Source organism: Anabrus simplex, chromosome 11, assembly GCF_040414725.1.
Source record: "Anabrus simplex isolate iqAnaSimp1 chromosome 11, ASM4041472v1, whole genome shotgun sequence".
Lineage (NCBI taxonomy): Eukaryota > Metazoa > Arthropoda > Insecta > Orthoptera > Tettigoniidae > Anabrus > Anabrus simplex.
The window spans coordinates 74,380,524-74,404,798 of NC_090275.1; the positions used below are offsets into that span (position 1 = coordinate 74,380,524).

The following is a 24,275-nucleotide window of genomic DNA, read 5'->3' on the forward strand; positions in this document are numbered from 1 at the left end:
CTCAGCCGCATAGGTCAATATGGGTGCATAACACATTTTGTACATTCTCTCTTTGCACTTGGTACTTCCTTATTCTGAACAAGGTTCCTTACACTGGTAGAATGCATTGCCCTGTGTTACCGTCTTGCTAATCTCCATGTCCTGCTTTGTATTTTGCATTAATTCACTCCCTAGGTATTTGAAAGTTTCTGTCACATTAAAAAAAAAAAAAAAACTGTATGACTAAAACAACTTCATTATCACTTATACATAGGTAGCCGGCTGTTGCGTACTTCCAACCGCTTCGTCAGTGATGCTCACGATGTCGGAGCAGCAGGTGCACCCCTCCACTGTGCAACACATAATTATGAAATTTCTTGCTCATTAAGGAGTTCAAGTGACGGAAAGTTTCCATATAGTTATAGTTTTCATATAGTTATGCAGAAATTCTGGCTAAACATTTCAAGAAGCTTTTAAATTGTGAGGAACCTACAGAACTCCTTCATTTGGACACCAACACCCCGATAAAAACATCACCAGAAAACATCAATCCCCCCACAATAAAGGAAGTCTACCAAGCTCTGAATAAATTAAAAAACTACAAAGCGCCAGGAGAAGATCAGACCTTTGCGGAAATCTGGAAATATGCAGGAACCTCAGCAAAAGTTGCCCTCCATCAACAACTTGTCTCTATCTGGATTAAAGAAGAACTACCAGAACACTGGACAACAGCCCTCATTCATCCTCTGCACAAAAAAGGGGACAAAACCGACCCTAATAACTACAGGGGAATCTCTCTCCTAGACATAACATACAAAATATTTTCAATAATCATCCTTAATAGGATAAGTTTACAACTTGAGAAAGAACTAGGAGAATATCAAGGAGGTTTCAGACCCTGGAGGAGCTGTCCTGATCAGATCATGAGTCTTAAGTTGATAATGGACTATAACAGGAGAAGAAACAGAGATATGGTGATAACATTTGTAGATTTCAAGAAAGCTTATGATTGCATCCATAGAGAATCTCTGTTTAAAATTTTAAGGCACCTTGGACTACACCCCAAATTAATAAACATGATAAAATTGACTCTCACCAATACCAAGTCAAAAGTGAAGTTTAGGGGGGAAACATCAGAGACATTTGAAATTAAAACTGGACTACGGCAGGGAGATGGGCTCTCACCACTATTATTTAACTGTGCTCTAGAAATGGTAATGAGGGAATGGTTTAGAAAATGTCCCCCCAAAATAAAGATTGGCCGAAAAATCAAAACAAATTGCCTGGGTTTTGCTGACGATTTAGCATTACTAGCAGTGGACATAAAAGAAGCAAAAACCCAGATATCAGAACTTCAAAACATTGCAAATAAAATTGGCCTCAAAATATCATTTGAAAAAACAGAAATTATGCCCCAAAAACCAACACAGCTAAAAGAAGTCACCATAAATGGTAATAAAATCAAAATAGTAACTCAGTTTAAATATCTTGGAGAAGTAATAACACATAACTTAAATGAAAAAATCTCAATCCAGGTAAGAACAAATAGATTAGCTAAAGCACAAAAATTAACATGGGATATCTACAAAAAGAAATGTCTATCAATAAATACAAAAATAAAACACTACAACACAGTTATAAAACCGGAAGCTACATATGCAGCAGAAACACTCTTTTACCTGAATAAACAATCAAAGACTGACAGACTTCAGAAAATTGAAAGGAGGATTGGAAGAACCTGTATCAACAAAAAATATCAGAAAGATGGACAGTGGCGGTTAATACCTAACAAAGTCGTGTACAAAGAGCTAGAACCCATTACAGATACTCTGCGTAAGAGGAGACTGGGATTCTTTGGACATATCATGAGGATGCAGGACTCGAGACTTCTGAAACAACTAGTACAACACAATCTCGTCTCAAAAAATACCACAACAGGATGTAAATGGATCAGAGAAGTAAGAGAGGATCTGAAGGAAATAGGCCTTACAACAGAAGACACCAAAAATAAGATAAAATTGAATACAAAACTCAAGAATACAAACCTCCGCTTTACCCTTACACAAAACAAACCAACAACACGCACATTTTCAACTGAGGAAAGGGCACGAAGATCGGAGCGTCTGAAGAAGTACTGGGAGGACCGCAAAGCCCGAACAATCCCTTCAAAGAGACCTGAACGACGGACTGACTAAAGTGATCCTATGTGGTCATAAAAGAAGAAGAAGAAGTAGTTAAAAAAAAAAAAAAGTGATAGAAACTTTCAAATACCTAGGGAGTGAATTAATGCAAAATACAAAGCAGGACATGGAGATTAGCACAGTTCGGTGATCAAACATTGTCAAGGACGCGTGTGTTTGCTTGGTATAAAAGTTCAAGGATGGATGAGAACGTGGAGGAGATTCAAATTGTGAACCTGTAGGTGTAAAGTTAGCTACCAGTAAGACAGAGGATGGAAAATATTTACATAGCTCCAGGCCTGAAGAAGTAAGCTCTTTATGGAACTCGGGTGAAAATGCACTCCTCAGCAAAAGTTTGAAATACCAGTTAAAGAAAAGGATACATCAAATCAAGCCAAATTATACAGTATAATTCGCTTGAAATGGTAAATATATAGAGGGGGTTTGATTTTTTTAAAAATTTTTTTAAATTTGTTCATGGCGTCGACCTCTGTAGATCTTTTGCCACTACTTTCACCATATGATAGGAACCTGCGTATAAGTGGAATTGTGGAAGTGTAGAGTGTTGAATGTGAGGAAAGGAATGTTATGGACGATACAAACACCCATTCCAGGTGGACACGTTACCCGCTACACTGCGGAGCCAGACAGGGCTTGATCTTACTCTTGAGAATATGTATATATATAAGAGTTTGTTCATTTATCTGTTCTATGTGCTAACCTGCAACATATTTACAGCTAGGCCTATACGAGGGGGTACCAAAAAAACTGGAATTATTTTTAATATTTTTTAATTTTTCAAATTTTTACAACCAACAAAATACTTTTGTTCCACCGGTGCTTCCACTGTTCGAAACATTTCTTGTAGGCATTTTTAGAAATGGCTGACAGCTCTTCCCTCGTTTTCTTGATCTCTTCAATGTTATGTATAGAAACTAGTAAATCAAGACTCTTCAATGTTGTCAAGTCGGTGTCCTTTCATGCCGCTTTTCATGTGCGCAAATAAGAAAAAGTCGCACGGAGCCAGGTCAGGCGAGTAAGGTGCATGGGGCTGTGGAACCATGCCATTTTTAGCCAAAAACTGTCTAACAGAGATGACTGTGTGTGCAGGTACGTTGTCGTAGTGGAAGAACCAGTCTCCTGTCTGCCACAAATCGGGTCTTTTTACCGAGTAGAAAACAAAATTTCACAGCTGCACGTTGTTCACTTAAAGTTGCCACCATATAAAACAAAACAAGAACAAAACAGCACTAACAAAAACAATCACTGTACATGAACAGAACAAGCCAGGTTGACAACACAGGCGGCACTGAACTGGCAATGAGTTGCGCTATACACGCCTGGTGGCAAAAATGCGTAGTGCACAAGCTTCGCCCGTGGCAATGTTATCAATGTTATTCTTTTTTTTTTTTTTTTGTACCCCTTCGTATTCCAAACTTTTGTTGAGGTGTATATTGCTCCTTAACCCAATCGCTTCTGGTTTGATGGTCCCGCATGCTCGCTTAGAAATCAGATTTTAATCACCCTCAATACAAGTAAGCCACCCAGTCAGAACTACTGTTCACAGCTCTGAAATAAATGCCATAAATGGAACAGCAACCAGAATTTTGATGCACAGTTTTCAGTGAAGCATTCAGAATAATTGTACTCACTAACAGTTATGCAAGAACAAAGATTTTGTGTGATAAATCTCGAAACATTCGGGTACATGTAGAGACACTTGGTTTATGGAGTCTCAATACATGTATATTTTCTCCAATATAATTGGATGCGAGGCTTACAAACTTGGGATATCAGATGGAAGTAGGCCTTAATTTCATCCTCATTGGTGTCAAACCACCTTGTCATAATTTTTTTTTTCATTTCTTTTTTTCATGTCTGGGTCCAATAATTGTTCCAGACTGCAAATATTTGTTTCCTGCACAGTCGGAAAACATCAGATCCATAAACTCCGAACATACAGACAAATCGGATACAGTATTACCTGAATATTTGTCTCTCACTTCTCTTGATACCCCTGGAGAGCCTGTAAAGTGATGAATAATTGGTTGACATTATGATAATTATTTGGGGATATTAGGTCGTGTAATAAAAAATAAATACCAGCTGACGCGTTTCAATCCTGCGACCAGGATAATCTTCAGAGCAACAACAAAGCAAAAATGGCTACGGTCCCTCCATAGTAACCAGACTCAAGATAGAGAGACCCTGTTAGAAATATAGTTCATTCCAGGGCCTCCAGAGTCGCGGAGAAAGATGTTGACGAGTTAACTATGGAGGGTAGCCATGAACTACTCAGTATATAGCCATCACCTTTGTTAAAATTATTCGGGCGTTTAGCAATTTCTATCGCCTCACGAATGATTCTGGGAATAAAATGTTTCTCTTTACAAATGACAGAAGTTGCATCAAAAATTATTTGATGGTCATTATGTATGGCATGTTCTGCCACAGCAGACTTCTCTGGCTGGCAAAGACGTAAGTGCCTGCGATGTTCTTTAACCCTTGTTGTTACTTTCCTGCATGGAAAGTAACAACAAGGGTTGTTCTGCTGTGGCAGAACATGCCATACATAATGACCATCAAATAATTTTTGATGCAACTTCCGTCATTTGTAAAGAGAAACATTTTATTCCCAGAATCATTCGTGAGGCGATAGAAATTGCTAAACGCCTGAATAATTTTAACAAAGGTGATGGCTATATACTGAGTAGATCATGGCTACCCTCCATAGTTAACTCGTCAACATCTTTCTCCGTGACTCTGGAGGCCCTGGAATGAACTATATTTCTAACAGGGTCTCTCTATCTTGAGTCTGGTTACTATGGAGAGACCATAGCCATTTTTGCTTTGTTGTTGCTCTGAAGACGATCCTGGTCGCAGGATTGAAACGCGTCAGCTGGTATTTATTTATTATTACACGATCTAATATCCCAAAATAATTATCATAATGTCATTTAGTGGTCGTGAAAGTCTACGTATTAAGAATAATTGGTTGGTTATCACTATTACTAACTAACATCCAGTCACTATGTTTTGTTTTCGCACACGGGGTTTAAGTACGATTTCACAGCCACTCTTATCAGATGAACTGTCACTTTCACTTGAAATCTCTTTATCACTATTATCATAATCATCATTACTGTCCTTCGAATTACTATGTAGAACACTTTCAATTCACTCAACAGTAGCATTGCTGTCACTGACCTTTACTACGTCCGGAACTATGGCTTGGATGCTGGCAGACACCTGATGAAATGTTTTGTGTTTTCAAAGGCTGTAGTTGGGCAATAAATAATGGTACAACTTCTTAGAAGCTGAGTTTTAAACAAGCCACATTCCTGTTCTATTAACAGAAGTTCGCAAAAGGGAAACCCGTGCAGGGGTCATCGAAAGATAAGCTAGTACATACGACTCGACGCGGTGCGTGAATGTCTCATCATTTGAGTTGAACGCTTGGGCAATGCTTGTGTGAACATCATGCCAAATGAGTCGAGTGGGTTAAATGCTGCAGGGTATCTGGAGCTTTTTGATTGTCCTTTAACTGAGCTATAGATCAAACAACAAAGTTCATTCCCATTTTTAAATTTGTTTCAGTTTACAGTTAGAACTTTGATTAATGAAAAATTTTGTCATTTGCAGAATATCAAAGAAACAGTCGAAGAAGAGGAGGAGGAAGAAGGTGTTGATAATGATGGTGAAGAAGAAGTTGGTTTGGGTGTAGAAGTTACTCTGGAGGAAGATTTATCGTAAGTACACTATTTCCATTTTGCTTAAACTACTCTCTATCTCAGTCTTATCTTGTGTCATACTGGGTCAGTGTTACTTTTCTAATTCTCTCCCTTCAGGTGTGTCCCCAACGTCCTTTCGTTTTCAGTCTTTTTCTCTCGGGTCTTCCGTTATCTTGTTCCTCCATCTTAACTTTGGCCTTCCTTGTTTTCTTCTACCATTTACCACCAAGTTTTAGACTCTTCCCTGTGTGCTCCTCCCCTCATCATTGCACATGGCCATATCGTCACATTCGCCTTTCCTGTTTTTTTCCTCCCAGCATCCCACTTTTACTTTTCCTCTGATTTCTCATTTTATTCTCTCTCCCGACCCCACATGTACAGTGTAACATCCACATTTCTGCCACTTCCAACTGCTTTTCTTGGGCCTTTGTAATGGGCCACACTTCCGCATTGCACACATTGCACGTCATAGCTGGATACACTACTGACTTGTGCACCTCCTCTTTCAGTCTGCAGTTCAGAGTACTCTGCTCATCGTTCTCCAATTGGATCAGCTGCATTGTATCCTGTGTTGTATTTCATCCTCCTCTCAGTAGCACTTAGTAAGCATGACCCCAGATACTTGTATTTAGATACCACTGGCAACTGCACTTCGTGGAGCACAACCCAAAGGCCCTCTTGTTTAGCAGAACTCATTTATTTCATTTTTACCCTACCAATTCTCATGCCTCTTACTTCTAAGGTTTTTCTCCATTCCTCTAGTTTCCCTTCTAGTTTATCTTTACTTGGAACACATAGCACATCATCATCATCATCATCATCATCATCATCATCATCACTGAACAGCATGAATCACAGTACTGGATTCTTCATAACGTGCACATTCCCATCCATAAATGAAAATTCACCACCTGTTTCCAGTCAGAAATGGAATAAATGAAGCAGCTCTCTCTAGTAACGAGGATAGGAATTGTGCTGGCTGCCAAAGCCTGCCGCATTCCTCTGGGGCAATGATTAATGACTGACAGATGAAATGAAATGATATTGGAGAGTGTTGCTGGAATAAAAGATGCCGGGGAAAACTATAGTACCTGAAGAAAAATCTGTCCCACTTGCGCTTTGTCCAGCATAAGTCCCGCATAGAGTGTCGGTGATTTGAACCACGGAACCCAGCTGTAAGAGGCCAGCACGCTGCCACCTGAGCCACGGAGGCTCCTTCCATACATTCACATACATAACCATATTAAAAAAATGTATGGGCTGGGGGCTGATTCCTGGTGTAAACTAATTCTTATTGGGGAACTCTGTCCTTCCTACACTGCTTCTCACTTGTCACCACTCCTTCATACATAACATTCACCAACCTTACATGTTATTCAGTTGATCGTTTCAGTTGAAGGCATGTCCATATCTCCTGTCTGGGGACCTGGTCACATGACTTCTCAAGATCTATGAACACCATGTGAATGTCCGGCTGTCCCTCCCTGTATCTTTACACAAGTTCTCTCAATACAAAGATTTCATCAGTTGTTCTACATCCTGGCATTTTATTAGAATAATGGCATTAATGTTTAATCTTAGCAATGTTTTCTTCTGTACAGTTGCTATTGAATAAGCAGGTTCATCAACAGCTGATGACCTAGTTAGCAGGTCGAAACTGGTACTGTCTTTTAATGTAATTTTAGACACTTTGTAAAATAAAGTATTGATTAGGCAGAAAACTCTCATCCTTCATACTTGTGTGCTCAAACTATAAATATGGTCCATGAAGCTGATAGATTATAGTTCTAATAGTGACACGGTCTTTTGCAGTTGAGGAAATGGAAGTGGAATAAGTAGCTGCGATAATGTATTTGTCCCCTTTGCATAAAAAGAAGAGGAGGTTCTGGGTTCATACTGTTATACAAGAGTGAACATAAAGTATATTTTATACAGTATTCCCTCGTCTCAGAGCATATGCAGTGGCATTCTTTAATTATTGTAGGATGTCTGTCACGTTATTTGACAAAATGTATATAATTCCGAAAGAAAAGTTAACGCTTTTCTATTTGAATAATAAATTTCTCCGTGTCAGTTTGTCCAATCCATGGGCAAGAAGCTACGTTGCTGTCCACGTGTGACAGGACTATGGATATTATTGACTGGCTGTTGCAGCGCGACATGTCATGAAGCTCATGAGTCGTGCATGGTCGACAGTAGCATGTGATTTGATGAGTTGCACTACTCTATGTGTGTGTTGTTATTTTTGAATGTTGAATGAGGGTATAGTGCAACATATGTCGTTTGTCTTGAATCACTTCGTCTGAAGCTGGACTTAGCTGTTTGAATCAAATGGTTGACTTCTTGATTTCTGTCTAACTCTGCATATGCTGTATGTACTGACTTTGCTTTCGCCTTGGGTACTGCTCTTTTTGCTTCTTTCTTCGCTAATATATGTGCTTCTTTGTCTTTCAAACAGCCCATCCTGTCCCTTTTTTTTTTTCTTGACATCCTTCTTAATACATTGGCGACAGCCATATCTGAAAGTGCTACTCTTCTTCTTCTTCTTCTTCTTCTTCTTGGGAGCTCTAAATATTAGTTCCTAATTAGCGTCGACCTCTCAGATATTTTGCTACAATGTTTTTCCTTCCGTCCCACCTAGATATACCTGCTCCCTTCACAAAGCTGCAGGTTGTTCTTATTGGGTCTTTTTGGATTTTTTCTCTCTCTTCACCTGGTAGTCCTAGAGTGGAGAGTCTGATTCTACCCAGCGCCTCACATTCGAAAAGTATGTGTTCAGCTGATTCCTCTGCTTCATTGCATTTCCTGTCAACAGTCCTACTACCCATCTTATATTTTCTTTGCTGAGTTTCAACAGTTCTTTAGTATGCTTCTTGTTTGGTCCTTTTATCAGTTCCTTTGCAAGCCTGCATTGTGGAGTATTTTTCCAGTTTTCCCATTTGTTTCTTTTGTACCCATTTTTCTATGTAGTGTTGGGCTTGTCCATAGGAAATCCCGCATACAGATTCTGGGCGTACAAAATGTGTTTCTGCCCCTTTCCTGTCCAGTTTATCTGCTTTTTCATTTCCTTCTATACCTGCATGCCCTGGTACCCATATTATTTTGACAATGTTGTACTTTGAGAGCTTCAGGGGAACTGAGTGGCAATGTCAGACAATTCTGGACATTATTCGGACTGCCTCTAATGCCTTAATGGCCACTTGGCTGTCCGTAAAAATGAAAATGTTCTTATTACTATAGTTCATTTTCAGATTTTCTTCAAGACATGTTGTGATAGCTATCATTTCAGCTTGAAAGACTGTACTGTGTCGGCTCAGGCTCATCTGGATTGATCTCTCAGGTCTTCCCCCGTTGATCCCTCCTCCTGTGCCATCCACAGTCTTTGAGCCATCAGTTCACCACACTATATCTTCTTTTTTTGGTATTCCATTTGTTGATATCCCAGTCTTCTTTTTTTATTATCTGGGTCTCAAACAGTTTTTCAAAGTTGTACTTTTGTATCAAATGATCAGAAGGCATGTGTATAACTTCCTCTGTTATTACTCTGTTCATTTTACAGTGTCCTAGATTGGGTCTTTGTGCATTCCAGCACTCTGATTGTGCCAATCTATACAAACTCATTCTAGCCTGTCCTTTTAGGAAATTGCCTAACAATGGGAGGTCTAGTAAAGTATTCAAGGCTTCTGTCGGCGTAGTTCTCCTAGCCCATGCATGCCATTCTCTGTAGGCTATCCAGTCTACTGCCGACTTTTCCTTGACTTAGTTTCTGCCATCAGATGATTGTAGCATAGGCCATCAACGGTCTAATGATTATTGTGTATATCCACATTACCATTAATGGTCTTATGCCCCATGTCTTCTCAACAGCTCTTGTACATGCATACAGCAAGTTCTTGGCCTGGGTTATGTTCCTTTCTATATGTGGATTCCAGGTTAGATTTTTGTCTAAGACTACACCTAGGTGCAGTGCCTGTTCTTCCATATATTTCTTCTTCTTCTTCTTCTTCTTCTTCTTCTTCTTCTTCTTCTTCTTCTTCTTCTTCTTCTTCTTCTTCTTCTTCTTCTTCTTCTTCTTCTTCGTTTTGCCTCATGACTGAGGCGTCGTGACTATCATAATATTCAGCCCTCTAGCCGATGAACCATACTCGCCATTCTTCCCTATGTAAAGCTTTCAATGTGGTTACTCTGAGAGAACACTCTAGGGGGCCGTTCACCATGTCAATCCATCGCGTTGGTATACGTCCTCATTGTCTGGTTCCCTGGACTTTGCCCTCAACAATCAGCTTTTGTAGACTACCATCTCGGCGCATTATATGTCCAAAGTAGCGTACAATTCGTTGAGAGACCTTACACGATAGACGAACTTTTATCTGAAGTTGGTTCAGGATTGATGTGTTCGTGCGATGAGCTGTCCAAGGAATCCTTAACATTTTCCTCCAGCACCACATTTCAAAGCTTTCTATCCGTTCACGATCACGTTTGAGGATGGTCCACGTCTCTGCGCCATACAAGAAGACTGAGAAGACTAGAGATTCAACGAGCTTCTTTTTTGTCTTAATGGTGATGTTGTTATCTTTCCAGATCTTCCGCAGACGGATCATTGCTACCTTTGCTATTTCAATTCTGCGCTTTATTTCATCTTTGGAACCACCAGAATTGGATAGTAAGGAGCCTAGGTATACATACTGATGTACAACTTCACACCCTCCAATCTGTTTGATATGTGGACTGTTGTTGTTCTTACGATCAACAATCATTACTTTGGTTTTCTGTCGATATATATATCTTGCCCAAAGAGCTTCAGTGATCTCTTTCCCTCTAATTTTCTCCTTCTTGTAAAAGGGACTAGAGTTATCTTGTTCGGGTTGACTGATAGTTGTTCTTCCCGACACCAGTTCTCCACAAGGTCGAGTGATCTTTGCATGAGGTCCGGGATAACACTAATCATCTTACCTTGTACCACAATCACTAGGTCATCTGCGTATCTTTGTGTATAGAAACCCTGTTCGTTGAGCGTAGCTATGATTTTGTTCACCACGAGGTTCCAGAGCAGAGGCGAAAGAATTCCTCCTTGAGCACAGCCTCGGGTGGCCCTAACTGTCAGCGTTTCTTCAAACAGGGTTGCTTTTATCTTCCTTCTGTCTAACGTGGATTTAATCAATTTGACGACGGTTTTACTCACCTTGCTTTTTTCCAGTGCTTTGATCATAGAGTCATAGGTTGTATTGCTGAAGGTTCCTTCTATATCTAGAAATGCCGCCAGTGTAATTTCTTTATATTCTAGGCTTTCCTCTAGTTTACAAACCAACTGGTGAAGTGCTGCTTCAGTGGATCTGCCAGGTCTATATGCTAACTGATTTTCATGTAACGTTAAGTTCATTTGCACCGTTCTTCTAATATATTTATCCAGAATTTTCTCCATTGCTTTCAGCATGAACGAGGTTAAACATAATGGTCTGTGTGCTTTGGCTTGGGCATAGGTTGCCCTTTCAGGCTTAGGTATGAATACTGCTTTAGCTTCAGACCATGATTTTGGCACGTACCCTAAAGCTAGACTAGCTCTGAAGAGGTCCGTCAGGGCATTGACGAGTATCTCCCATCCTTCCTGTAGGAGTATCGGAAGTATCTCATCTGGCCCCGGAGCCTTTATAGGGTGAAACGTGCTTAAAATACAAAATTTTAATATTCCACCTTCTCAATACTAAAAAATCATTTGATGTTTTTATAAAAACATTACAATGATATTAAAAGGTACTAGTTTCGGTCCACTGTGGACCATCATCAGCCTAGCCAAATTACAACAGTAAAAGACATAGTGATAAAAATAGTGTGGAGAAATGAGAGAGGATCTAGAAGGATGGGATGGTGGTGGAATGACAGATAAAAGCTCTGGTCTCATCGGACAATTCTTCCCTCTACGCAAAAGTGGAACTTACATCTACAACTTTCTAGAAGCATATACGTAGTTATATATGTCAATCGTGCAACACAGGAGTAACTGCTAACCAAAGACTATCTCGTCAAGAGTTTTTACGTGACTTCACAAGATTTTACTTGTCATTGTGAACACTTCTGTTACTTTTATCATTATTCGCAAATACGGTATTTCACTTTTATCTGTCATTCCACCACCATCCCATCCTTCTAGATCCTCTCTCATTTCTCCACACTATTTTTATCACTATGTCTTTTACTGTTGTAATTTGGCTAGGCTGATGATGGTCCACAGTGGACCGAAACTAGTACCTTTTAATATCATTGTAATGTTTTTGTAAAAACATCAAATGATTTTTTAGTATTGAGAAGGTGGAATATTAAAATTTTGTATTTACTTTAAGCATAGTCTCAACTCAATACGGAACCTAACAATGAAGTTTATTACTTTTAAGGGTGAAACATGTCGATTGCCCATTTTACATGGTTGTGTTTTATTATTCTGTTGGCACAGTTCCAGTCTGCTCTTCGAGCTCCAGTCTCTGTTCCAACTGTTTCTTCTCCCGTCATCTCCTCAGCCTCAGGAAAGTGACACGCCATTAGCATCTCCAGCGTGTCCTTCCCCGCCTGAGTAAATGACCCATGTGGTTTATCCAGTGTCCCCACCTGATTTATATGGGTTGTTTAAAGAACCTTCTGGAGGCTTGCTGTTTCAGTGTGTGATTCCACTTTCTCACAGAACAGTCTCCAAGATTTTCTTTTTGCTTTCCATATCTCTAGGTTATACTCAGTGAGTTTCCTATGATATACGTCGCACATACCATTTCTAGATGATATTCTATACAACATCCTGACCTCTTTTTTCATTTTGGCTAGTTTGTTGTTCCAGTATCTTACTTTTTTGGTGTTTTTCTTTTCTTTGAGAGGACAGTTGAATGAGTCTATAATGGCCTCTTCTAATAGTTCTACTGCCTCATCCAATTCTTTCTGTCCTCTCACGTTAGTTGGAATTTTTTGTACAGCCTTCCCTAGAACTTCTCTGTATATATCCCAGTTAGTTCTTTTTGGGTCTCTGTACATCTCAGTCCCACACAGTCTCGCATCTGTTGTAAATTGGATGTGGTGGTGGTCTGTCAATGATGGTTCCTGCAGCACTTTCCAGTCTTTAATAAAGTTTGCAATATGCGTAGTGCTTAGTGTAATGTCTATTGCCTCCCTACGATTTTTATTTTTAAATGTAGGCTTGTTTCCTAGGTTTAGTATCGTCAACTCAGTTCCAATAATAAACTCTAGTAAAGACTCGCCTCTTGCATTGCAGTTCATGCTGCCCCATGCTGTGTGGTGTGAATTTTCATCTGCTCCAAGGACTAGGTGTTCACCTTTCCTCTTTGCGTTGCTAATTAGGTTCTCAAGTTCTTCTGATGGGGGCAGATTAGTTGAGTCATATGGGAGGTATGCAGAGCCTATGGTTATTTCTCTGGGACCTTCCCAGTTTCCAGGTTTTATCTTGGCCGTCACCAAGTCCTTTGAACAATGTTCCTGCAACAGAAGGCTTTTTACGTAGTTTTCTACTCACAAGTAAACATGTTCTAGGCATATTCGATGTAGTATCGTACATTAGCATAGCTCCAGATTCCGCCAGTCCTGCTACTCTGCCCTTAACTACCCATGGCTCTTGTATTAGGCCACGTCGATAGTCTCGGACTTGAACTTCCTGACGAAATTGGCCACAGCTGATTTTTTATGTTGTAATTTGGCCTGTAGAACTTTCAGTACCATCCTTGCCAACACTAGGTTTGTTTTCCCCTTAATTACTGTATAATATTGAATACCACCCGCACTTTTTTTTTGTTGTTGAAAATATCGCTTCTAAAATTGGGTGCGGGTCTTATTTAAAATTTTGGGAAATTTACCTTTCCGAATGCACGTAAATCGGGCATCACCACCTGCGCGGCTTGTCAACAATGCACTCTTTGCTCTCAGCATACATTACTTCCGCACTTGGCATCAGTCTCATGCACGTTCTCGGAGTATCAACATGAATTCCACAAAGCGTTTGCGATCTTTTACTGCGAGTGAGAAACTGAAAGTAGTTTGGGAAGCTGAAATTGTTCTTGGAAATCGTGCCGCCGGTGGGAAATACGATATTGACGAGTCGTGTATTCGCGGTTGGAGAAAGAAGAAAAATGTGCTGTTAACATGTACTGGTGATTGTAGAACTTTTCGTGGACTGAGTGTATAGTTTCCAGAAATTGAAAAAAAAACTTTTTAAATATGTGACAGAAAGGCGGAAATTGGGATATGGTGTGTCAACCGAAATGTCAGCTAAAGGCATTAGAGATCTCAAAGGAACTTTCAACGGGAGGGTTTAAGGCAAGCTGAGAATGGGTTTGTGATTTTAATAAAAGAAATGGGTTGACCGTACAAAGGCATACCTCAATTTCACAGCGTCTTCCTGGTGCCTGCGATGAGAAGTTATTGTCATTTCAGCGTCATATAATTTGGTTGCGGAAGGCAAATGCATATTTGCTTTCCCAAATTAGCAATGCAGATCAGATGCCAGTCTACTTTGAAATGCCAGTGGACAGGACTGTGAATGTTAAGGGTGCGAAACGTGTTACCATTAGAACAGGTGGTAATGAAAAACAACAGTGTACGGTAATGTTGTGCATTCTCGCCGACGGCACCAAATTGCCGCCGTACATTGTTCTCAAGTGAAAGACGCATCCTAAAAATCTACCCGCTGGTGTTATCGTCAGATCTCAGAACTCCAGCTAGTAGTATAATAGGACAGTTCTGCCGCCGCCTCCTCCTCCTCCGGGCTCCCAGGGGCCCCTCCGCCTCCGCCTCATGGGAGGCCCTCCCAGAGGCCCCCTCCGCCTCACGGGGGGCCCTCGAAGAGGCCTCCTCCGCCTCCCTAGGGGCCTTCCCACAGGCCTCCTCCGCCTCCCGCGGGAAATTTGAATTTGTAAACAAAGCCACGTGCTTTTTGACAGCTGTCATCGACAACAACGCATCGCTAACCTCACTGCTGCCATCTTGACAGGCCTAAACCTCAGTGGTACCAACTTAACCTCACTAGCGCGAGGTAAGCAAAGCCACGTGCTTTTTGACAGCCACGTGCGTTTTGACAGACAACAACGCATCGCTAACCTCAGTACTGCCATCTTGACAGGCCTAAACCTCAGTGGTACCAACTTAACCTCACAAGCGCGAGATAAACAAATCCACGTGTTTTTTGACAGCTGTCATCCGCCATCTTTAAACTACAGAGCTCCGTGCTGCCCTCTTTATCGCAGTAGCTGCAAATTCGTCACCTGCCATCGCCAGTGCTGCCAGCTTGGCGGGCCTAAACCTTAGTGCTACCAACTTAACCTCACTAGCGCGAGATAAACAAATCCACGTGCTTTTTTGACAGCTGCCATCCGCCATCTTTAATCCATAGAGCACAGTGCTGCCCTCTTTAGCTACTTACTTTTGAAATGTGGTGGCGGATAATTTGAAAAAATGCTTTTTGACAGCAACCATCTTTGAGCACCGTGCTGCACTCTGGTGACAGACAATTCCACATGACAGCAGCCATCTTTAATCAAGAGAGCACAGGGCTGCACTCTATGTGGTAGCAGCAATTTGAAAAATTTCACATGCTCTTGTTTGGAAACAAAGCCACGTGCTTTTTTGACAGCTACCATCCGCCATCTTTAATCAAGAGAGCATCATGCTGCACTCTCTAGTTGAAATGTGGTGGCGGCAATTTGAAAAATTCCACGTGCTCTTGTTTGGAAACAATGCTACATGCTTATTTGACAGCTACCATCCGCCATGTTTAATCAAGAGAGCACCGTGCTGCACTCTCTAGTTGAAATGTGGTGGCGGCAATTTGAAAAATTCCACGTGCTCTTGTTTGGAAACAATGCCACATGCTTATTTGACAGCTGCCATCCGCCATCTTTAATCTATAGAGTGCAGTGCTGCCCTCTTTAGCTGAAATGTGGTGGCGGATAATTTGAAAAATGCTTTTTGACAGCAGCCATCTTTAATCCAGAGAGCAGCGTGCTGCCCTCTTCAGCTAGATACCTGTGGTAGCAGGCAATTCCACGTGACAGCAGCCATCTTTAATCAAGAGAGCACCGTGCTGCCCTCTTTGTGGTGGCGGGAAATTCCACGTGCTCTTGTTTGGAAACAAACTCACGTGCTTTTTTCTGACAGCTGTCATCCGCCATCTTGCATCACAAACCTCAGTGCTGTACTCTTTAGCTAGATACCTTTGAAATGTGGTGGCAGCAAATTCTACATTCTCTTGTTTGGAAACAAACCTATGCGTTTTTTTTTTTTTGACTGCTATCATCCGCCATCTTTAATCCAGAGAGCACCGTGCTGCCCTCTTTAGCTACTTACCTTTGAAATGTGGTGCGGTAAATTCTACGCGCTCTACAAACTCCTGTGCTTTTCTGACAGCTGTCATCCACCATCTTTAATCCAGAGAGAACAGTGCTGCACTCTATGTGGTGGCGGCAAATTCCACGTGCTGTTGTTTGGAAACAAATTCTACGTGCTCTTCAGCTGTCATCCACCATCTTTAATCAAGAGAGCACCGTGCTGCCCTCTTTGTGGTGACGGATAATTTGAAAAATTCTTTTTTGACAAGCAGCAATCTTTAATCCAGAGAGAACAGTGCTGCCCTCTTTAGCTACTTACCTTTGAGGCGGTTAATTTGAAAAATTCTATTTGACAAGCTGCCATCTTTAATGAAAAGAGCATCGTGCTGCTATCTTGCGGGTAATTTTTACGTCACAGCTGTCATCCACCATCTTGCATTGCTAACCTTAGTGCTGCCCTCTTTAGCTACTTACCTTTGAAAAAAAAATCTATTTGACAAGCTGTCATCCGCCATCTTGCATTGCAAACCTCAGTGCTGCACTCTTTAGTTGAAATGTGGTGGCGGATAATTTGAAAAAATCTTTATGACAAGCAGCCATCTTTAATCCAGAGAGAACAGTGCTGCCATCTTTAGCTACCGCCATCTTACATCGCTTACCTCGGTGCTGCACTCTTTAGTTGAAATGTGGTGGCGTTAAATTCGGGGGGAGCTAGAGTAAGCACGTGCTGCAGTGATGACATCATGCATGTTTAGACTTGTCCATTTTCTTAAGAGTAAGTCGGTGTAAAGGAATGAAATAAGTGTGCATCATAAAAACAAGAGTTTGCATGTGCTGCAGCAATGACGTTATTGTAGGTGCGCATGTTTAAACCCGTTCGTTGACTAAAAGCTTAAGTCTTCGAGAAACAGTGATAGAGAGTAGAATGCAAACATGGCGAAAACATTAATAGTTGATGTGCAAGGCTTTAAAGTAAACGGAAACAAATTTGTGTTTAAAGAGGTGGCTGTGTTAGATTGCAGTGTGTTGGGGGCACCAAAACTTGTTAGTTTAGTATTTAGCCCACCGTTCCCTTACTGTTTGCAAACAGATGAAGATAATAAGCAGACTCAGTGGATTGAAAACAATTTAGGTTTGAAGTGGGAAGAAAAAGGAATACCTTATCGTTTTCTACCTTTAATGATAAATGCGCATTTGTCAAGAGCAGATCTTGTTCTTTTAAAGGGTTGTGAAAAGAAAGAATGGTTGCGTGATTTTCTATCATCATCATGTGAAATTATTGACATGCATGAAATGGGGTGCCCATCATTTAAAACTCTTCCGAAAGAGCATAGTAGAGAAACAAGTAAACAGTCTTTACAACATGTATGCATGCTCTTTGATTGGTTGTGTTGCAGTGCATGCCGGGAAGTGAACAACATATGTAAACTGCAGTGTCGAAATAACCTTAGTGTAAAAGAAACATTTGTAGAGTGAAGACATCATGTCATTTCTAACAGATACTAAGTGTAACGCAGTTGAAAAGGCGATCGTAAAGTTTTATGCATGCAAAAAGAAACTAAACACTTTTACTGAAGAAGAGTTAAATGCATTACCAAAGGCATTTTTGGTTAATGTAGCTGCGAATGCTGTAAAGAAGATTTGGGAAAAGGTGCCTCGTGAGTGGACTCAAGATCCTGTTTTGTCAAGCGCTTCAAACGTGTAGTTTACATCATGAACACGTGAGTTTAGGTAGAAGACCTTCTGTGAGACAGTGCCGTACATGTCAACTAATTAAACTGTATCACGGACCTAAAACTAACGAGTTGTCTTCGCTTATAAACACTTATCATGGCTGTGGCGAGAGTAAACAAGGAAAAGGTGAAGAAACGTGCTGGGAAAAAGATGAGGAAGCATGTTGGGCGTGGACTCATCAACAGAGTGATTGATCTTCTTTTCTTCGTGCTTCATCTCCTCTGCGGTCCTAGAACACGTTCGCCTGACACGTAGTTACATGCTGCCTGCATAGAGTATGTCGTGTAGCTGTTAAAATCTGCTTCGTAAAGATATTTTGTGTGTGTGTGTGTGTGTGCGCGTGCGTGCGTGCGTGTGTGTGTGTGTGTGTTTTTTTTACCTAGTGCTTTAGCTGCTCAGAAGATAGCAGCACTTGTCATTGTTGGTGCAATAAAACGAAAACTGAGTGACAAAGACAGTAAAATAAACAAAGGATAAAAATGTATATATATATTCTAAAATAAATGTGAATTGTCAAAACATATTACAGGTGTTGTTTAATCCTACAGCATGTCCTAGTGACTTAGAAGAAAGGAAACGTAGAGGATTAAAAGAAAACACACATAAGATTTAAAGTACATCCTCTTTATTAATCCATGAATTAAAGCTGTTATTAAAACCAAGCCATTTAACATACAGTTTATTGCCACGACGTCGAATAACACGTTCAACTAAATAGTGATCAGGATATTTTGTTTTCTGCAGTTCTTCGATGTAGAATCCTCCTTCAATAGGCTGTCCTCTGAGATCGCAAAGTAAATACGTAACTGGATTAGTAAGCTTAACACTTCTGATTTGAAAAATTTCAGTGCTCCAGTTAGGTGTGTATCCTTTTGCAAAGATAGACTTGTGTTTGCTGATGCGAACAAAATCACCTTCTTTAAAGCGATGGCGACGTGGATCAGCTGTTTTAATTACAAGATGAATAGCATTTATACGAGGTGTATTCTTTGTAACAAGACGTGGCTTTGTTCCGATAGTACGATGAGGTGTATCGTAGGTAGATAAAAGTCTAGGTAGCAGATCAATCCAGCGATATGAACCTTGTGCTGTAAATTCTCGCCACATCATTGTTTTGAGTGTACGATTAAAGCGTTCTACGACACTTGCCTTGAGATTGCTGAACGTAGAGTAGTGTTGAATGTCAAGTAACTTGAGGTAAAAAGAAAAATCCTTGTTGTAAAACTCTTTACCTTGATCAGTTTGAAGAAGCCTTGGGCAGCGTTTCGATTCTTCAACAATATGTTTAAATGCTTCTTTAACTTGAGCTGCTGTTTTAGAACGCACGGGTTGTGCAAAAGCAAACTTTGAGTACACATCGATAACAGTAAGTAGATACTTATACCCCTTATTACTAGAAGCATATGGAATCATTTCTACTAAGTCTGCTTGCCAGAGATCATCTTTTCCTCGTGTAATAATGCGTCTGCGACAGTAGGTGCGACGTGCTGGTTTATGTAACTCATGTGCGATGTTTACCTTTACAGGTGAGATCTTCTCGTGACGAGCCATTACAAAATAATACCGGCATAACGTAGTTCTCTTTCTATTTCTAGAATTTCTGATCCGTGACCAGTGTGACCAGCCTCTTGCGATGCTCTTAAAAGTTGTAATCGTTCAACGAGTAAGTTTGGGTCATTCCAGTATCTTACATCCACATACGGCAACAAAGGCTTGTAGATAACATCAAGACTATGTGCAGTCGGAAACAGCTTAGAAATAAACTCACGATACTTGTAACTCTTATTCGCATTTACAGCTTCTATTCTCTTGTAATTACGTCGTGTTGTGTCAGTAGCAAAAAGTATTGCTTTATATTTTTTAAGATCATCTTGTAAAATTATATCCTTGTCAGGTATTCGTGAGAAAAGAAGTTCTAAGAGTCCTTTCGTAGGTTTATAGCTAACACCTTTTACAATGAGTTTGTTGTTATTAATCTTAACATTTGAATTTCCTATCCGGAAACAGTCATCTTCGTAGCGAATACCGTAGGTAGTGTCAGTTTGTCCTGTAAAAAGTTTTTCTATATAAGGTGCAAAGAGAGATCCATAGGTATCTTGAATAAAAGTTCTAAACTGATTGCGATACTCTGGTGTAATCATAACCTCAGACAAAGATGGTAGATTTTGCGTCGATATAGTAGGTGTTTCAGCAATAACATCTGTAGTTAAAAACTCAACACGCTTAGATGGTGATGTATCATTAAGTTCTTCTTCTTCTTCCTTATCTTCCTCTTCCTCTTCTTGATCTACATCCTGCTTCTTCTCTTCCTTATCTTGTTCATGCTTTTCTTCTTCTTCTTCATGCTTCTCTTTATGATATGATGTTTGCATAGAAGCAAAACTTGAAGTAGACTGCGATAATGAAGTAGAATTAAAAATTTCTTTGAGTGGTGTACTTAGTTGTGTTTTTAAAAATAAATCCGTGTCTGCTTGAATACGTTTAAGCTCCTTAAATTTCCGTCGAATATTGTTTCGAGCTTGGATGATATGTTTTGTGATCTCCTTGCTAGATGTTAACATGATGATGGTTTTTAATCAAGTAGTTACTGTAATTCTGTGTTAATGCATATAAAATGATCGAAACCCATGCGATATCGTCCATGCTGTACATCACTTTCTTTATCAATAACTAAAAAGCTGTAACGGTGTAATGACCAACATTTAGCACACATACGTTTAAAGTCATCGAATGTCATATCAGTGTTAACATGATCGTTATACACATGTCGCATGTTGCGCTCATCTTGCCGAAAAAGCACAATAACATTTGCGTTGTCGCGTATCAACTGCTTAGGCACACGAGAACAGGTTTGGCACAAATAGATGCAATCAACATATTTATGCCGACCCATACTAAAGAATGCACGAATAACGTTTTGCTGTTCTGTTGCGACAACATCAAAGATCATAAGAGAATTAGGAAGCACATCGTCTGGTGATGGTACTTGCTCATGCGAATTAAATTTAAAATATCTTAATCCATCTTTAACTAGATCGTGCGTTACAGTTTGTAGAATAGTATATAGCGGCTGATAGAGTGACTTTGCGAAAACGTAAATATTCTCGAAGCGTACACCATTTACAGAAGTAATAAGTGTGAGTAAAAGATTTGTTTTCCCGCATCCCGACGGACCTGATATAATACATCAAACAGTAAAAGGAAACAACGTTCCATGACGTTTTCTTGTAGTTGTACTAGAACTAGGTAAGAGATGTGGTACAATGTCGGTAACAGGTAGCGTGTCTTGCTGCTTTATAATCTTCATGATAACTGAATCATAAAGTACGTAATAATAATATATATATTAAACGAAACAAGAGGTAACGGTTAGTTTATGATTTGCTCTTGACTAGTAAAGTCGTGTCCAGCATGGTGAAACAACGATATCCAAATGACATGAAGAAGAAGAAGAAGAAGAAGATAAAAACTGTTGGATGGAAAGATGTTATAAAGGCTGCGCAAAAAGCTATTCGAGGGGAATACAATCCTCGTGTAGCTATTACTAAGGCGTTACGCGCAGCAAGAGCAAGAATTTCTCCAAAGTGCAGAGCAATATTTAGTAAACATGCACGAATTATTCCTGTACCAAAACGAGGAGGATTTCTTCCTGCGCTGTTTGCTGGCTTAGCAGCTTTAGGGTCATTGCTAGGTGGTGCTAGTGCTGTAGCGAGAACTGTCAAAGATGTAGAAGAAGCGAAACAACAGTTGAAAGAGAGTGAACGTCATAACAAGACGATGGAGGCAATTGCGTTACGAGGCAAGGGTGTGAACATGAAGCTAGCGCCATACAAGAAAGGGCTTGGTATCTACATTTCTCCAAAAAACGTCTACTGAATGCACTGCCATATCGAGCTCTAACGCATGATGAAGTTTTTACGTTTGCTAAACAACTAGGAATTCATTATTTTCTAGGAGTGTATATGCGCGATCAACTACCAGCGCGCCCACATGAACATGAAAGTGCCGTAATTAACTTGGACGACAGTCGTGGACCTGGAACTCATTACGTTGCTTATGTAAAACGTAAATCTAAAGTATGGTATTTTGATAGCTATGGAGACTTACCTCCTCCTTTTGAGCTAATACGTTATTTCGGAAGCAGTGCAGACATTGTTTACAATAAAAACCGTGTGCAAAACTTTAATACACGCATGTGCGGATGATTATGTCTTATGTTCTTATATCAAACCCAGACAGTAGAGAAAGTGCATTAGTGTCTACGTGATGACGAACAGTGAAAGAACGTTTGCTGTACGTGGAGAAGGACCTGAAACAACCGTCTATTTTAATCCACCAATCGCACTTAGCTATCAGCCGCATAGTCTTGGACTAGTATTGTTTGAAAGCTACAATAAAATCTATAATGTGCGTGATGGTGTAAACAAGTTCTATTACGATGAGTATGTGCTAACACTACCCTCAGGTAGTTATACAGTAGACGATATTCACGACTATATTGAAAGTACGTTAATTGATCAGTTTGGGGAAGATAGTTTTAGTAATCATAATTACAAGTTCTCAATCACTATAAGCAACATTACACATAAGTGTGTTATTGAATCATCATTTAAGATTGACTTCAAATCACAACCTGATTCGATTGGACCACTTCTTGGATTTTCATCGAGGGAGCTCCTACCGAACGTACGTTACGAGTCTGATCAACCTATAAAACTCTTTGATGATTATAATGTGAACATTACTTGTAATATTATTACAGACTTGAATAGTAATCTACAACCTTCACACGTCCTGCACGACTTTATTGTTACAGAGGAACGTGGATATACTATTTGTGAGAAACCAGCAGTAGTTCTTTATCATCCTGTGTCTGTAAAACACATTAGCAACATTACTCTTAGACTTGTAAATAAACATAATCAGCTTATTCATTTAGATCAGCACGCGTACGTAGCTTACAAACTACATCTTAAACCAGTATGAAAACCATCTATAAAACACGGTGTACATTCCGAAGACATACTACATGTGTGCAGAGACTCATCGAGTTAACAGATACCCATAAGCAGATACTCCAAGATTTAGGATATACACTACTACAACAGAATGGAAGAAATGCTAGACATTACGAATACAGTAGAAAGTCGTGAAGGTGTAGTACGAAGTGAGCTTCGTTCCTATCAACCTTTTACGTTTGGATTAAATAACAATGATGAAATTCATTTTATTATTAATCAGCAAGATATATACACCTTACCACACGAAAGCTACCTCTATATTGAAGGACGACTAGAAAAGTCTGATGGAAGTGGACCAAGCACTTCACAACTAAACAACCATGCTCTAGCTTTTCTCTTTTCTGAAGCGCGATATGAAGTAAATAATGTTGAAATAGATCGAACGAAGAATGTTGGTATTACAAGTGCAATGAAACTCTACCCTTCTTTCTGTGATGAAGAAAGTAATCTTTTGCGGATGGCTGGATGGTGTCCAAAAGCTACTAACAACTGGATGATTAATGAGGATTGAACTTTTACGGGTATGTTATGACTGAAACATATTTTTGGATTCACAGAAGACTTTACACGTATTATAATCAACGCAAAACAAGAGCTTATTCTAATCCGTGATCGAAGTGATTACAATTCTCTTAAAGCAGTAGAAACACCAGTAGTATCGAAAATAACACTGCATCGTATACTGTGGCGGATTCCACATGTAACCTTATCTGATCGTGAAAAACTTCGATTGCTCAAGATTGTAGAAAATGATACACCATTACGTATACGTTTTAGAAGTTGGGAGCTGCATGAATATCCTGTGTTACCACCTACAAACAAGCATAGCTGGGCTGTTAAAACATCACGTTTTACTGAGAAGCCCTTGTACATTATTTTTGGATTTCAAACTAATCGTAAATTCAATCACGAAAAAGATAGCTCACTGTTTGATCACTGTAAATTAAGACACGTTAGACTATATCTCAACGGAATTACGTATCCCTACGAAAACATAGACATTAACTTTGAGAAAAATAAGTTTGGGATGCTCTATGACATGTTTTGTAAATTTCAATCATCGTATTATCAGAAAGAAGATCGTCCGCTATTTACACCTCAAGAATTTAAAAATAAAGCACCGATTGTAGTTATAGACTGCTCTTATCATGAAGAATCTATAAAAGAATCTCCAGTTGATATTCGTTTAGAATTTGAAACATCTAAAAACATTCCTGCTAACACAGCAGCCTATTGTCTTATTATTCATATGAGTGATGTTACTTACCATCCGCTAACGAATATTGTTACAAGACTATAAAGAAGAATAGATCTTTA

The 24,275-nt window shown here is 39.8% G+C and overlaps 1 protein-coding gene across 1 annotated transcript in view; it reads left to right on the top strand.

The window, feature by feature from the left end:
* The window catches only part of LOC136883195 (uncharacterized), a 112,968-nt gene that overhangs the window by 20,094 nt on the left and 68,599 nt on the right, over positions 1 to 24,275 (top strand). Inside the window, exon 3 of the mRNA XM_067155387.2 lies at positions 5,802 to 5,908. Coding sequence (XP_067011488.2) covers positions 5,802 to 5,908 — 107 coding nt within the window. The remainder of the gene's footprint in view (positions 1 to 5,801; positions 5,909 to 24,275) is intronic.